The following is a 16,998-nucleotide window of genomic DNA, read 5'->3' as shown; positions in this document are numbered from 1 at the left end:
GCTCCAAGAAGCTAAAAAAGGTCCAACGGAACTTTTTGTTTTCCCTACGCTATTTCGAACTTGTTGTTATTACTATTCTGTCGTTGGACTTGTATTTAGTCCAGACTTGTTTTGTGGGAAAGAAGCACAAGTGAGGTTGTCTGGTGGCCCTCAGGAGGAGGACGTCCTGCTGAGTGAGTCAGACCCAAATAAAAGTCCAGAGTGGACCACTTGTCCTTGTGAGGACATCACGCTGCTGACTTCACTCCCTTTTTTTCTCTCTCTCTGACAGTCACTGAAGAAGCACACACACACTCAGGAAGTGCAGCATCCGAAGTTCAAGGTGCACCTGGAGGTCTCCACAATCCTGGTACTTAACTGAACTTTTGTTCTTCAAACTTAAGTTCTGCTGGTTTGACTGATTAAGCCTGATTAGAACACACACACACACACACACACACACACACACACACACACACACACACACACACACTTCCTTCTAAGTGAAGTGATGACGCAGTGATCACAAGTGAAGTCGGGTCAGAACACTTCTGACACGGCAGAGAGGAAAGTTGGACTAAACCCCGCCCCCTCCTCCCAGTCCCCCCCGCTTCCGTCCTGTAAACACGGCCTCACCCTGGGGGAGGCTCATGCAGGTCGAAGGTCGCAGTTGTTGCCAAAAGGAAGCTCACGTTTAGCCAGCCAGCAGTATTTTCAACTGGGCTCAGACAAACACTAGCCACCTCACCGGGACCCTCAAGGCCCCACATGGGGGGGAATGAGAAAAAAAAATGGGGTGGGGGGTTAATGGAAAAAAAAATGGGGTGGGGGGTTAATGGAATTTTTTTTTTAAAAAGGTGGGGAGAGGGAAAAAAGGGAAACTGGGTGTAAAATAAAAAAGGGGGTTGTAGGGGAAAAAATGGGAAAAGGGGGATAAATGGGAGGAAAAGGGAAAACCAGGGGGAAAATTTTTTTTTTTAAAGTGTAAAAAAAATTGAAATAATGGAATAGGGGTTAGGGTTAGGAGGAAAGGGGATAAATGGGGAAAAAGGGAAACATACAAAAAGAGAAGCAAGGGAAAAGAAGGGGAAAATGTAAAAAAAAAAAGGGGGGGATTAAAAAAGGGGGAAAAGAAAAATGTGGTAAATGAAGGGAAAAGGGGGATACAGTGGAAAAAGGGGGAAAGGGGGAAAATAGGGAACAAAAATAGAAAATGGGGAAACAATGGGGTAATGATGAGAAAGGGCGTAAAGAAAAGGGGGAAACAAGGGAAACGAGGTTTAAAAAAGTCAAATAAAGGGGATCAAAGTAGAAAAAAGGAGGTGAAGGGGATAAACTGGGGAAAATCAAAAAAGGGGAAACAAGGGAAAAGAGGGGGAAAGGGGGGGATAAGAGTAGAAAAAAGGGGGGTGAGAGGGGAAAATGAAAAAAGGGAAAAGGGAAAAAATGGGATAAAAGTAGAAAATAGGGGGGAAATTAAAAAAGGGAAAACAAGGGAAAAGAGGTAAAAATTTAAAAACAAAGGGATAAAAGTTGCAAAAAGGGGGTCAAGGGGGAACAAAGAGAAAACAAGGGAAAAAGGTAAAAAAAAAAAAAAAGGGGGGGAGATAAGAGTAGAAAAGGGGGTGGGAAGAGGAAAAAATGAAAAAAAAGGGAAAAGAGGGAAATGGTAAAAATAAAAATAAAAGGGATAAAGGAAAATAGGTAAAAAGAAGGGGATAAAAGTAGCAAAAAGGGGGTGAAGTGGGAAAATTAAAAAGGGGAAACAAGGGGAAAAAGGTGGGGGGAAAAAGGGGGTAAATGGAAAAAGAAAACAAGGGAAAAGAGGTAAAAAGGTAAACACAAGGGGATAAAAGTAGCAAAAGGGGGGGAATGGGGGAAATTTAAAAAAAGGGGGAAACAAGGGAAAAGAGGGATAAGAGTAGAAAAAGGGGAGTGAGAGGGGAAAATGAAAAAAGGGAAAAGAGGGAACATATAAAAAATTGGGATAAAAGTAGAAAATAGGGGGGAATGAAAAAAGGGAAAACAAGGGAAAAGAGGTAAAAATTTAAAAACAAAGGGATAAAAGTAGCAAAAAAGGGCTGAAGGGGGAACAAACGGAAAACAAGGGGGGGGGATAAGAGTATATTACTAATTACTAATATATTACTAATAAAGTCAGATGTAAGTAATACATCAACATAAATATATTACTAATAAAATCAGACATAAGTAATATATAAACAATATATTACTAATAAAGTCACATGTAAGTAATACATCAACATAAATATATTACTAATAAAATCAGACATAAGTAATATATTAAAAATTAAAAAGGGGAAACAAGGGAAAAAAGGTGGGGGGGAAAAGGGGGTAAATGGAAAAAAGAAAACAAGGGAAAAGAGGTAAAAAGGTAAACACAAGGGGATAAAAGTAGCAAAAAGGGGGGAATGAGGGAAATTTAAAAAAAGGGGGAAACAAGGGAAAAGAGGGATAAGAGTAGAAAAAGGGGAGTGAGAGGGGAAAATGAAAAAAGGGAAAAGAGGGAAAATATAAAAAATTGGGGAATAAGCGGTAGAAAATGGATGGATGGATGGGATAAAAGTAGAAAATAGGGGGGAAATGAAAAAAGGGAAAACAAGGGAAAAGAGGTAAAAATTTAAAAACAAAGGGATAAAAGTAGAAAAAAGGGGCTGAAGGGGGAACAAAAGGAAAACAAGGGGGGGGGGATAAGAGTAGAAGAGGGGGTGGGAAGAGGGAGAAATTGAAAAAAAGGTAAAAGGTAAAAAAGGGGATAAGGGAAAATAGGTAAAAACAAGGGGATAAAAGTAGCAAAAAGGGGTATGAAGGAGGAAAATTAAAAAGGGGAAACAAGGGAAAAGAGGGGAAAAGGTGAAAAAAGGGGATAAAAGTAGAAAAAAGGGGGTAAATGAAAAAAGAAAACAAGGGAAAAGAGGTAAAAAGGTAAACACAAGGGGATAAAAGTAGCAAAAAGGGGGAAGGGGGGAAATTTTAAAAAGCGAAGACAAGGGGGAAAGGTAAAAAAAAAAGGATACAAGTAGAAAAAAGGGGGTAAAGGGGCAACAATAGAAAAAGGTTAGGGGTAAGTGGAAAAAAGAGGGGAAATGGAAAAATAAAAGTTTTTAAAAATATAGGAAGTTGAGCAAGAGTTGAAGCCCCGACTTTCTTTGTGGCCGACCAGAAGGTTCTAGAACAGACGTCTTAAAGGTCAATCAATCAATCAAAGTTTACTTCTATTGCCCTAAATCACGAGTGTCTCAAAGGGCTGCACAAGCAACAATGGTATTTTCTAATTGAGGGCCACATCCCAGTAATGGCTGCCTTCAGAGGGCCGCGCTTTTAAAATTAATTTAAATTAAACATGCGCGTAATCATCTGAAAATAATTATGATTAATCAAAATTTAAGTGTGATGCATCTGATTTAAATAAATGTATAATTTGACAGCACTAATATAAAACTATAATCACCTCATGATATTATTAGTTGCCATGCATTTCATCAATACATTTTTTATCAACAAATTGATGGACAACTGGCTTTAAAACCCTAAGTCTAGGTGACAAGCAGATAAGTATTTATTTATTACAATATACTGTATTTTCCCGACTATACAATTTAAAAGAAAAACAAATGTTCCATATAATAGCCACACCAGACTATAAGTCGCAGATATATACGTTGTGAAATGAGTTATTTACACAGAAATATTCTGTAAATGTTTATTTACATAACTTAATTGTTTCCAAACAGTGTCTGTAACGTGGCAGTAAAACGGCTGATCAAACAAAACAGAAGTCATGGTCATGGACCCCACTAACTGTACCAGCTAGCTCTCCAATCAGCTAAACAGACTCAATAACTCCACGGTGACGTTTTGGTGAATTTACTGAGGAATTTATGAAACTGAAAGAATACAAAAAGAATGCCATTTTAAGTTAATATTACTAACAAAGACACTCGTAAACGTAGCTTGATTACATCACGACAGCACGTACAAATATGCATGAAAACACTCCTACAGACGTCACACATGGGACGATTTAGCGAGTACGAATTGTTCTAGTTATATTTTAAATGAAGTAGAAATGCTATGGGAGACGGAACAGCACTTGTACTTCCGGTTCAAAGCTTTAAACAGCAGGAAATACTTGCAGACATCCAAACTCGTCCAAAAGTTGGCGCCATAGCACAAACAATAACACCCCTTTTAAGCGTCTGTGCATGTGTTTCATGAAAACTATTTGCATTATGGCCTTCAGAGAAGAAAAGTCCATAAATTAGCCGCACCGTTTTATAAGCCGCAGGATTCAAAGCGTAGGAATAAAGTAGCGGCTTGTAGACCGGAATTTACGGTGATACAATGTGATATTTGGCATGATCAGATGGTGAAATAGTTTTAAAGATATGTGTTTTTCTCTGTCAAAATTGAAAGAATGAATGCATTTCGTTAAAAAAAATTAAAAATAAATAAAAATTAAGTACTTTATTTTGTCCAGGCTTTGGCGGGCCGCTTCAAATGTTGTGGCGGACCAGTTGTGGCTGTCAGGCCTTGAGTTTGACACCTGTGTGACTTGTGTTCAATGTCGTCATAACGTCTCATGTTTGGGAAAGCGAAAGCCTCGACAAATGACTGAAAGTACTTCCTGTAGAGTCATGACATCATCGGCCCTGACAAAGACAGGAAGTACACACACACATAAATATAACGACCAGGTGTTCCTAATATTGTGTCCAACAACATAGTGAAAGTGAAGTATACTGAGTGGTAGTACACTGTCAGTACCAGTACACTTATAATGCTGAGTGTGCAGTGATGGACACTTACCACACTCGATGGTCTTGGAAAGACTTTGGACACTCGTCACTTACACCATGAAAACTAGACTGTCGTGGAGGTTTTCCACCGTCAGTCCTGTCCGTCCACGTCTGGACTTTATTCGCCAGACCCAAGTAGAGTTCACGACCTAATCGTCACATGACCCTCTTTCAGGCGTGCAGCAGCGGCGAGGAGACCCTGGCGGGGAGCAGAACGACCACCAGGGGTCAGTCAACACACCACACCGTGTCAACCAGCGCAATGCCACAAGCCCCGCCCACAACCACCATGGGGCCCAAATACCCAACAGTGAACACACCCAGCATCCCAGTCGCGTCCCTCATCAGGACCAGCACCCCATCCATGTCCAGAATCAAGACCATGTCCAGCATCAGGACCACACCCAGCATCCAATCCACGTACAGAATCAGGACCATGTCCAGAATCAGGACCATGTCCAACATCCCATCCGTGTCCAGAATCAGGACCAAGTCCAGCATCCTATCAATGTCCAACATCCAATCCATGTCCAGAATCAGGACCATGTCCAGAATCCGGACCATGTCCAACATCCCATCCGTGTCCAGAATCAGGACCAAGTCCAGCATCCTATCAATGTCCAACATCCAATCCATGTCCAGAATCCGGACCATGTCCAGCATCCTATCCATGTCCAGAATCAGGACCAAGTCCAGCATCCTATCACTGTCCAGCATCCAATCAATGTCCAGAATCAGGACCAAGTCCAACATCCAATCCGTGTCCAGAATCAGGACCATACCCAACATCCCATCCGTGTCCAGAATCAGGACCAAGTCCAGCATCCTATCAATGTCCAGCATCCAATCAATGTCCAGAATCAGGACCAAGTCCAGCATCCTATCAGTGTCCAGAATCAGGACCATATCCAACATCCTATCCGTGTCCAGAATCAGGACCAAGTCCAGCATCCTATCAATGTCCAGCATCCAATCAATGTCCAGAATCAGGACCAAGTCCAGCATCCTATCCGTGTCCAGAATCAGGACCATATCCAACATCCCATCCGTGTCCAGAATCAGGACCAAGTCCAGCATCCTATCAATGTCCAGCATCCAATCAATGTCCAGAATCAGGACCAAGTCCAGCATCCTATCCGTGTCCAGAATCAGGACCATATCCAACATCCCATCCGTGTCCAGAATCAGGACCAAGTCCAGTATTCTATCAATGTCCAGCATCCTATCAATGTCCAGCATCCAATCAATGTCCAGAATCAGGACCAAGTCCAGCATCCTATCCGTCCCCAGAATCAGGACCATGTCCAACATCCCAGTCGCGTCCTTCATCAGGACCATGCTAAGCATCCTATCAGTGTCCAGAATCAGGACCAAGTCCAGCATCCTATCCGTCTCGAGAATAAGGACCATGTCCAACATCCCAGTCGCGTCCTTCATCAGGACCACGCTAAGCATCCTATCAGTGTCCAGAATCAGGACCAAGTCCGGCATCCAATCAATGTCCAGAATCAGGACCACGTCCAGCATCCTATCAATGTCCAGAATCAGGATCACGTACAGCATCCTATCAATGTCCAGAATCAGGACCAAGTCCAGCATCCTATCAATGTCCAGAATCAAGACCACGTCCAGCATCCTATCAATGTCCAGAATCAGGACCACACTAAGCATCCTATCCGTGTCCAGAATCAGGACCAAGTCCAGCATCCTATCAACGTCCAGAATCAGGACCAAGTCCAGCATCCTATCAATGCCCAGAATCAAGACCACGCTAAGCATCCTATCAACGTCCAGAATCAGGACCAAGTCCAGCATCCTATCAATGTCCAGAATCAAGACCACGCTAAGCATCCTATCCGTGTCCAGAATCAGGACCAAGTCCAGCATACCTCCATCACACACGGCCAGGATCTCCTTCCTGGTGAGTGTAAACTTTTTTTTGAAGTATTTGAAGTACGACATTACTCTCACAGTACATGAAGATTGAACAATCTGTCCAGTCACCACGACACACACACACACACACACACACACACACACACACTAGCACACAGAAGAAAGAGAGGATTTCCGCAGCAGGAAGTGTGTTAGTTCTTCTACTCCTGGACTGGTGAGGTCCAGTAGGTCCAATGGTTGTGTTTAAAGTTTAAGATGTGCTTTGTTTCCCAGCTGTAATGTTAGCATCTATTTAGCATCTCGTTAGCATGTTTTGTACAACTGAAATAACTTGTAGACTACAGGTCTCCATAAAATATGTGTGTGTGTGTGTGTGCGAGGTAAATGACATCACTTCCTGTGTTTGTTTCCCCCCTCACACACCCCCCTGACCGCCATGACATCATCCTCCCAGGGACATTTTCCTCCTTATCTGGTTTTTATTTCATACTTCCTGCTTTTTATCCATCACATCCTGTTTGAACGCTGACTTCCTGTGGCGGCTAAAAAACCTTCTCGAGTGTTCAAGGAGCCGAGGTGGCGTTTTTTTTAGTCTTCATCAAACTTATGAGACAATTAATGTCAACACCCTAAGACACGCCCACACAGCCTGTCAACATGACGACTACAAAAACCAACATAAACAAAGAAATATAGAAACATATCAACATAAAGATGTTGATATACTACTCATAAAGTCAGACATTACTAGTAATATATCAACATAAATACATTACTAATAAAGTCAGACATAAGTAATATATCAACATAAATATATTACTAATAAAGTCAGATATTATAAGTAATATAACAACATAAATATATTACTAATAATGTCAGATATTATAAGTAATATATCAACATAAATATGTCACTAATAAAGTCAGATATAATATATCAACATAAATGTATTACTAATAAAGTCAGACATTATAAGTAATACATCAACATAAATATATTACTAATAAAGTCAGACATTATAAGTAATATATCAACATAAACATATTACTAATAAAGTCAGACATTATTAGTAATATATCAACATAAATATATCACTAATTAAGTTAGACATTAAAAGTAATTTAACATAAATATATTACTAATAAAGTCAGATTTTATAAGTAATATATCAACATAAATATATTACTAATAAAGTCAGACATAAGTAATATATCAACATAAATATATTACTAATTAAGTCAGACATTAAAAGTAATATAACAACATAAATATATTACTAATAATGTCAGATATTATAAGTAATATATCAACATAAATATGTCACTAATAAAGTCAGATATATTATATATCAACATAAATATATTACTAATAAAGTCAGACATTATAAGTAATACATCAACATAAATATATTACTAATAAAGTCAGACATTATTAGTAATATATCAACATAAATATATTACTAATAAAGTCAGACATAAGTAATACATCAACATAAATATATTACTAATAAAGTCAGACATCATAAGTAATATAACAACATAAATATATTACTAATAAAGTCAGACATAAGTAATACATCAACATAAATATATTACTAATAAAGTCAGACATCATAAGTAATATAACAACATAAATATATTACTAATAAAGTCAGACATTATAAGTAATATAACAACATAAATATATTACTAATAAAGTCAGACATTATAAGTAATATAACAACATAAATATATTACTAATAAAGTCAGACATCATAAGTAATATAACAACATAAATATATTACTAATTAAGTCAGACATCATAAGTAATACATCAACATAAATATATTACTAATAAAGTCAGACATTATAAGTAATATAACAACATAAATATATTACTAATAAAGTCAGACATAAGTAATATACCAACATAAATGTTACTAATAAAGTCAGGTATAAGTAATATATAAACATAAATATATTACTAATAAAGTCAGACATTATAAGTAATATATCAACATAAATATATTACTAATAATGTCAGATATTATAAGTAATATATCAACATAAATATGTCACTAATAAAGTCAGATATATTATATATCAACATAAATATATTACTAATAAAGTCAGACATTATAAGTAATACATCAACATAAATATATTACTAATAAAGTCAGACATTATTAGTAATATATCAACATAAATACATTACTAATTAAGTTGAGACATTAAAAGTAATATAACAACATAAATATATTACTAATAAAGTCAGATATTATAATATATCAACATAAATATATTACTAATAAAGTCAGACATAAGTAATATATCAACATAAATATATTACTAATAAAGTCAGATATTATAAGTAATATATCAACATAAATAAATTATTAATAAAGTCAGACATAAGTAGTATATCAACATAAATATATTACTAATTAAGTCAGACATCATAAGTAATACATCAACATAAATATATATTACTAATAAAGTCAGACATTATAAGTAATATATCAACATAAATGTTACTAATAAAGTCAGGTATAAGTAATATATAAACATAAATATATTACTAATAAAGTCAGACATTATAAGTAATACATCAACATAAATATATAACTAATAAAGTCAGACATAAGTAATATATAAACAATATATTACTAATAAAGTCAGATGTAAGTAATTCATCAACATAAATATTTTACTAATAAAGTCAGATAGTATAAGTAATATATCAACATAAATATATTACTAATAAAGTCAGACATAAGTAATATATCAACATAAATATATTACTAATAAAGTCAGACATTAAAAGTAATATATCAACATAAATATATTATTAATAAAGTCAGATATTATAAGTAATACATCTACATAAATATATATTACTAATAAAGTCAGACATAAGTAATATATCGACATAAATACATTACTAATAAAGTCAGACATAAGTAATATATAAACATAAATATATTACTAATAAAGTCAGACATAAGTAATATATAAACAATGTATTACTAATAAAGTCAGATGTAAGTAATACATCAACATAAATATATTACTAATTAAGTCAGACATCATAAGTAATACATCAACATAAATATATTACTAATAAAGTCAGACATTATAAGTAATATAACAACATAAATATATTACTAATAAAGTCAGACATTATAAATAATATAACAATATAAATATATTACTAATAAAGTCAGACATTATAAATAATATAACAACATAAATATATTACTAATAAAGTCAGACATTATAAGTAATGCATCAACATAAATATATTACTAATAATTATACTTATAAGTCCATGAGGACTCACAAAGTTTTGTTGTGCCGACAGGAAGTTGCCCGTAAATCACGTTGACATTCATTAGATAGAAACGTTGGCGGCTGACAGCCTCATCATGCCCCGCCCCCTCCTACTTCCTGTGACCTCTGACCTCCCAGTCCCCTTGCATGAGCACACTGAGGTCCTTGTCCTCAGGTGGTCACAGCAAAACGTTTGATGTCGCCGGACAAGCGACTTCCTGCGTGTTCCACTTCCTGTTTGGCTTTTGAAGAAGCAGCAGAACTTTTAGACTGTCCTGATGGGACACATGCAGCTATGAATCATGGGAAGTACACTTTGATAACTACACTGTGTACTAAAGTATTAGTGCAAGTACACTTCGATAAGTATACTGTGTACTAAAGTATTAGTGCAAGTACACTTTGATAAGTACACTGTGTACTAAAGTACTAGTGCAAGTACACTTTGATAAGTACACTGTGTACTAAAGTACTACTGCAACTACACTTCGATAAGTACACTGTGTACTAAAGTACTAGTGCAAGTACACCTCAATAAGTACACTGTGTACTAAAGTAGTTGTGCAAGTACACTTCAATAAGTACACTGTGTACTAAAGTACTAGTGCAACTACACTTCGATAAGTACACTTCGATAAGTACACTGTGTACTAAAGTACTAGTGCAACTACACTTCGATAAGTACACTGTGTACTAAAGTACTAGTGCAAGTACACTTCAATATTTACACTTTGTACTATAGTACTAGTGAAAGTACACCTCAATGAGTACACTCTTCAATAAGTACACTGTGTACTAAAGTACTAGTGCAAGTACACCTTAATAAGTACACTGTGTCCTAAAGTAGTAGTGCAAGTACACTTCGATAAGCCCACTGTGTACTAAAGTACTAGTGCAAGTACACTTCAATATTTACACTTTGTACTACAGTACTAGTGAAAGTACACCTCAATGAGTACATTCTTCCATAAGTAGACTGTGTACTAAAATACGAGTGCAAGTACATAAGTACACTGTGTCCTAAAGTAGTAGTGGAACTTAAGTACACTTCAATAATTACACTTTGTACGAAAATACTAGTGCAAGTACATAAGTACACTGTGTCCTAAAGTAGTAGTGGAACTTAAGTACACTTCAATAATTACACCTTGTACTAAAGTACTAGTGCAAGTACATAAGTACACTGTGTCCTAAAGTAGTAGTGGAACTTAAGTACACTTCAATAATTACACTTTGTACTAAAGTACTAGTGCAAGTACATAAGTACAATGTGTCCTAAAGTAGTAGTGGAAGCACACTTCAATAATTACACTGTGTACTAAAGTAGTAGGGCAAATACACTTCAATACGTACACTGTGTACTAAAGTATTAGTGCAAGTACACTTCATTAAGTACACTGTGTACTATATTACTAGTGCAAGTATGGAAGTGCTCCAATTGAGACACAGCATTAGTTTGTGTTTTTGTCAAATATTTTGTACTTTGATTCAGTCTTGTTGTCACAACTTTTATGTCATGTTTACTGTACATATATGAGATTAATTTGCATATGGCGTACATATAAATAATATTAATATGCATATAATATACATATAATTAACACTAATATGCATATAACGTACATATAATTAACACTAATATGCATATAATGTACATATAATTAACACTGATATGCATATAATGTACATTTAATTAACATTAATATGCATATAATGTACATGTAATTAACATTAATATGTATATAATGTACATATAATTAACACTAATATGCATATAATGTACATATAAATATAATTAATATGCATATAATGTACATCTACAAGATTATTATGCATTTAATGAACATATATAAGATTAATAAGTATATAATGTACATAAGATTAATTTGCATATAACATACATAACATTATTTTGCATATAACGTACATATATACACGTTTAATTTGCATATGATATACATATACAAGCTCTATACGCATATAACGTACATATGTTGGATTAATATGCATACAACGTACATATATATTTTGCATACATATCATATATATAAGATTTATTAAATTGTATATAATGTACATATAACTAACATGTATATACGTATACATATATATAAATATATGTATATATATTCATATAAATACATATATATTTACATGCATACACATAATACACACATATGTATATGCATATATATACACACATATACATACATACTTACATATGTATATACATATATATGCATATAGATAAACACACGTATACATACATACACAATATATATATACACACATACTGTATATATATACATACATATACAAGCTCTATATGCATATAACGTACATATGTAGGATTAATATGCATATAACGTACATATATAATATTTTGCATATATCGTATGTATAAGATTTGTTTGTATATAATGTACATATAAATAACATGTATATATAACCTACTCAGTGGCCTAGTGGTTAGAGTGTCCGCCCTGAGATCGGTAGGTTGTGAGTTCAAACCCCGGCCGAGTAATACCAAAGACTATAAAAAAAAATGGGACCCATTACCTCCCTGCTTGGCACTCAGCATCAAGGGTTGGAATTGGGGGTTAAATCACCAAAAATGATTCCCGGGCGCGGCCACTGCTGCTGCCCACTGCTCCCCTCACCTCCCAGGGGGTGATCAAGGGTGATGGGTCAAATGCAGAGAATAATCTCGCCACACCTAGTGTGTGTGTGTGACAATCATTGGTACTTTAACTTTAACTTTAACTTTAATATGTATATGTATACAAATATGTATATATATATATATTCATATAAATACATATATATTTACATGCATACACATAAATACACACATATGTCTATGCATATATATATATATATATATACATATATATATACATACATACTTACATACGTATACATACATACTTACATATGTATATACATACATACTTACATACGTATACATTAGAGATGCGCGGTTTGCGGGCACAACCGCGGAGTCCGCGGATTATCCGCGGATCGGGCGGATGAAATTTAAAAAAATTAGATTTTATCCACGGGTCGGATCGGGTCGGGCGATTGAAATTAAAAAAAATTAGATTTTAAATAGATTCAGGCGGGTGGCAGTTAAGCCAATTGGGAAATATATATACATAGTTAAATGTTGTTACCCACATACGAAAAACGAGCAGGCACCTGCTGCATATGCCACAACAGAAGAAAAAAAAAGAAAAGAAATGGACACTTTTACGGAGCGGAGAAGGGACGCCTCGCCGGGGTCCGGGACCAAGGCCCCTTCCCCCGAGAGGGCCCCACCTGGAGCCGTAGCTGAGGCGATCCGCGAGAAGGGCCCGACGCACGTCCAGGGTCACCACCGCGCCCACCGCACCGACACCCCGCCTCGTCCGCGGCCGGCGTCACGCGCAGCAGGTAAGCAGCTTACCTGGCCGCCACCCCCGTGGCCGGGGGCTCGTAACAGGGGTCACTCCGCGCGCTCCGCCCGCGCAGCTTACCTGCCCGCCACCCCTGTTGCCGGGGGCGCGTAACAGGGGTCACTCCGCGCGCAGTGCGCTCACGAAAGGGGTGGGGCTCACCCTGGTTGATATAGAGAGCAGGACGGTGGCCATGGAAGTCGGAACCCGCTAAGGAGTGTGTAACAACCCACCTGCCGAATCAACTAGCCCTGAAAATGGATGGCGCTGGAGCGTCGGGCCCATACCCAGCCGTCGCCGGCAGCGAGACGCGCTTGGAGGTGCGCTCAGCGCGGCTCCCATATGATTGCGCACTGGTGTGCGTCTGGGTCGTGACAGCGTGGCACGCGAAAGTCTGTGCTGCATTGGATCAGTCTCCTTTCTTTAACAGGCAAAAGCTTTGTCACCTCAACATACCTGCCAACTTTTGAAATCAGAAAAACCTAGTAGCCAGGGTCCAAGGGCCGCAGGCCCCGGTAGGTCCAGGACAAAGTCCTGGTGGAGGGTTCAGGGCTTCGCCCCCCGACGCAAAATGATTATTAGCATTCAGACAGGTTAAAATGTTGCTAAAACCATCACTTTTCTATCAGTCACAGTGACTTTTCAAAACAAAAATATTACAGCAAAAATCATATGGGTTGATTGACATGTTTATTCTGTAAGCTAACTTCAATAGTTTGAAATTATTTTGACAGTTAATGCCAGTTATCCTGTCAACCTTTCACAAGACTTCAATTTGTTAATTGAAAGTATAAATAGTATAAACACTTTTTACAGTATGTCGTGCTGTGAAATACAGCCGACACGCGCACCAAACACGAAGCAAGGCCATGGTGCAGGAGAACAAAGGACTTCTTTCATTTAAGGTTTGTGATAAACCATCAAACTCATTCGTTAAAAGGACTCTATAGTAATATAAAGCGAATTTTTCTGGACATTATCATGCAAGAAAAGTTTATTTTTGGGATCGCGATCACCGCGTAATGATTTTTAAAGGTTGCATTACATTATTAACTGTCCCATGTGATCAGCCAGTGCGATTGGAAGTCCATGCTCAATTATTGCCTCCGTAAATAAAACTTCGGCATTTATCACATCCAAAGAATCTGTTTGGGCGACGAAAAACGTTGAAAGTTTTCCACTTGTATCGCTAGCAACGGCATTAGACTTGTGTTTTCTTGTCCCAACGTGGTCTTTTACATCGCTAATTCCTCCGTGTCCGATCGAAAAATCTTGTCTGCACAAGGTGCAATTCGCGTAGTTTTCACCCTTTTTTTTTTAAAAATTAATATTAGATATATAACAACGGGCGGATGGCGGGCGGGTGCAGTTCTGATCAAATGTTACATCGGGTGGATGGCGGATGGTTGACGACTTTCTGACGCGGTTGCGGATGAAATAAATTGCCTATCCACGCATCTCTAATATACACACACATATATACATACAGTATATATATATATATATATATATATGTGTGTGTGTGTGTGTGTGTGTGTGTGATGAATGTGCATATGTGTATGGTTGCAGGTGTGTCTGAGGCGGAGGTGCTGACCTCCACGGAGGTGCCTGCAGTGCTGCCTGTCCCCCACATGATGGCGCTGCTCATGTCTCAGCTGCAGCCGCTGCTGGACGGCTTCAACCGCTCGTTGGCGCTGCTGAGTCAGCAGGTTGGCACCTTGGCACGCGATGTTGCCCAGCTGAAGAGCGGCCAGCAGGAGGCGGAGGAGGAGGAGGAGGAGCGGCCGGGCGCCGAAGTGCTCCACCAGATGGTGGCGCTGCAGCGACAGATGGACGTCCATCAGAGGGAGGTGGAAGGAAGGCTGCACTCCCAGCATGCAATGCTGCATTACAACATCAGCAGCTTCAAGACCGACGTCGACCTCAAACTGAAAAGACATCACAAGATGCTGCAGGTCAGTACTGCAGTACTTCTCTACTGCAGTACTACTTCTACATCTCTTACATTACTACAATACTTCTCTACTGCAGTACTACTTCTACATCTCTTACATTACTGTAATACTTCTCTACTGCAGTACTACTTCTACATCTCTTACATTACTGCAATACTTCTCTACTGCAGTACTACTTATACATCTCTTACATTACTGCAATACTTCTCTACTGCACTACTACTTATACATCTCTTACATAACTGCAATACTTCTCTACTGCAGTACTACTTCTACATCTCTTACATTATTGCAATACTTCTCTAACTGCACTACTACTTCTACATCTCTTACATTACTGCAGTACTTCTCTACTGCACTACTACTTCTACATCTCTTATATTACTGCAATACTACTCTACTGCAGTACTACTTCTACATCTCTTACATTACTCTAATACTTCTCCACTGCAGTACTACTTTTACATCTCTTACATTACTGCAATACTTCTCTAACTGCAGTACTACTTCTACATCTCTTACATTACTGCAATACTTCCCTACTGCACTACTACTTATACATCTCTTACATTACTGCAATACTTCTCTACTGCAGTATACTACTTCTACATCTTTTATATTACTGTAATACTTCTCTACTGCAGTACTACTTCTACATCTCTTACACTACTGCAGTACTTCTCTACTGCAGTACTACTTATGCATCTCTTATATTACTGCAATACTTCTCTACTGCACTACTACTTATACATCTCTTACATTATTGCAATACTTCTCTAACTGCAGTACTACTTCTACATCTCTTACATTACTGCAATACTTCTCTACTGCAGTACTACTTTTACATCTCTTACATTACTGCAATACTTCTCTAACTGCAGTACTACTTCTACATCTCTTACATTACTGCAATACTTCTCTACTGCAGTACTACTTCTACATCTTTTATATTACTGCAATACTTCTCTACTGCAGTACTACTTCTACATCTCTTACACTACTGCAGTACTTCTCTACTGCAGTACTACTTATGCATCTCTTATATTACTGCAATACTTCTCTACTGCACTACTACTTATACATCTCTTACATTATTGCAATACTTCTCTAACTGCAGTACTACTTATACATCTTACATTACTGCAATACTTATCTACTGCAGTACTACTTCTACATATTTTATATTACTGTAATACTTCTCTACTGCAGTACTACTTATACATCTCTTACATTACTGCAATACTTCTCTACTGCAGTACTACTTCTATATCTTTTATATAACTGTAATACTTCTCTACTGCAGTACTACTTCTACATCTCTTACATTACTGCAATACCTCTCTACTGCAGTACTACTTCTACATCTCTTACATTACTGCAGTACTTCTCCACTGCAGTACTACATATACATCTCTTACATTACTGCAATACTTCTCTACTGCACTACTACTTAACATCTATTACATTACTGTAATACTTATCTACTGCAGTACTACTTCTACATCTCTTACACTACTGCAGTACTTCTCTACTGCACTACTACTTATGCATCTCTTATATTACTGCAATACTTCTCTACTGCAGTACTACTTCTACATCTCTTACA

General features: G+C 37.2%; 1 protein-coding gene across 1 annotated transcript in view; it reads left to right on the top strand.

Moving 5' to 3' along the window:
* The window catches only part of LOC133621158 (uncharacterized), a 38,308-nt gene that overhangs the window by 7,071 nt on the left and 14,239 nt on the right, over positions 1 to 16,998 (top strand). Inside the window, exons 4-6 of the mRNA XM_061983117.1 lie at positions 272 to 349; positions 4,975 to 6,720; positions 15,007 to 15,392. Coding sequence (XP_061839101.1) covers positions 272 to 349; positions 4,975 to 6,720; positions 15,007 to 15,392 — 2,210 coding nt within the window. The remainder of the gene's footprint in view (positions 1 to 271; positions 350 to 4,974; positions 6,721 to 15,006; positions 15,393 to 16,998) is intronic.

Source organism: Nerophis lumbriciformis, linkage group LG02, assembly GCF_033978685.3.
Source record: "Nerophis lumbriciformis linkage group LG02, RoL_Nlum_v2.1, whole genome shotgun sequence".
In the NCBI taxonomy this organism is placed as follows: Eukaryota; Metazoa; Chordata; class Actinopteri; order Syngnathiformes; family Syngnathidae; genus Nerophis; species Nerophis lumbriciformis.
Note: the sequence above shows the minus strand (reverse complement) of the source record. Positions and strands in the feature narration are given on the sequence as shown.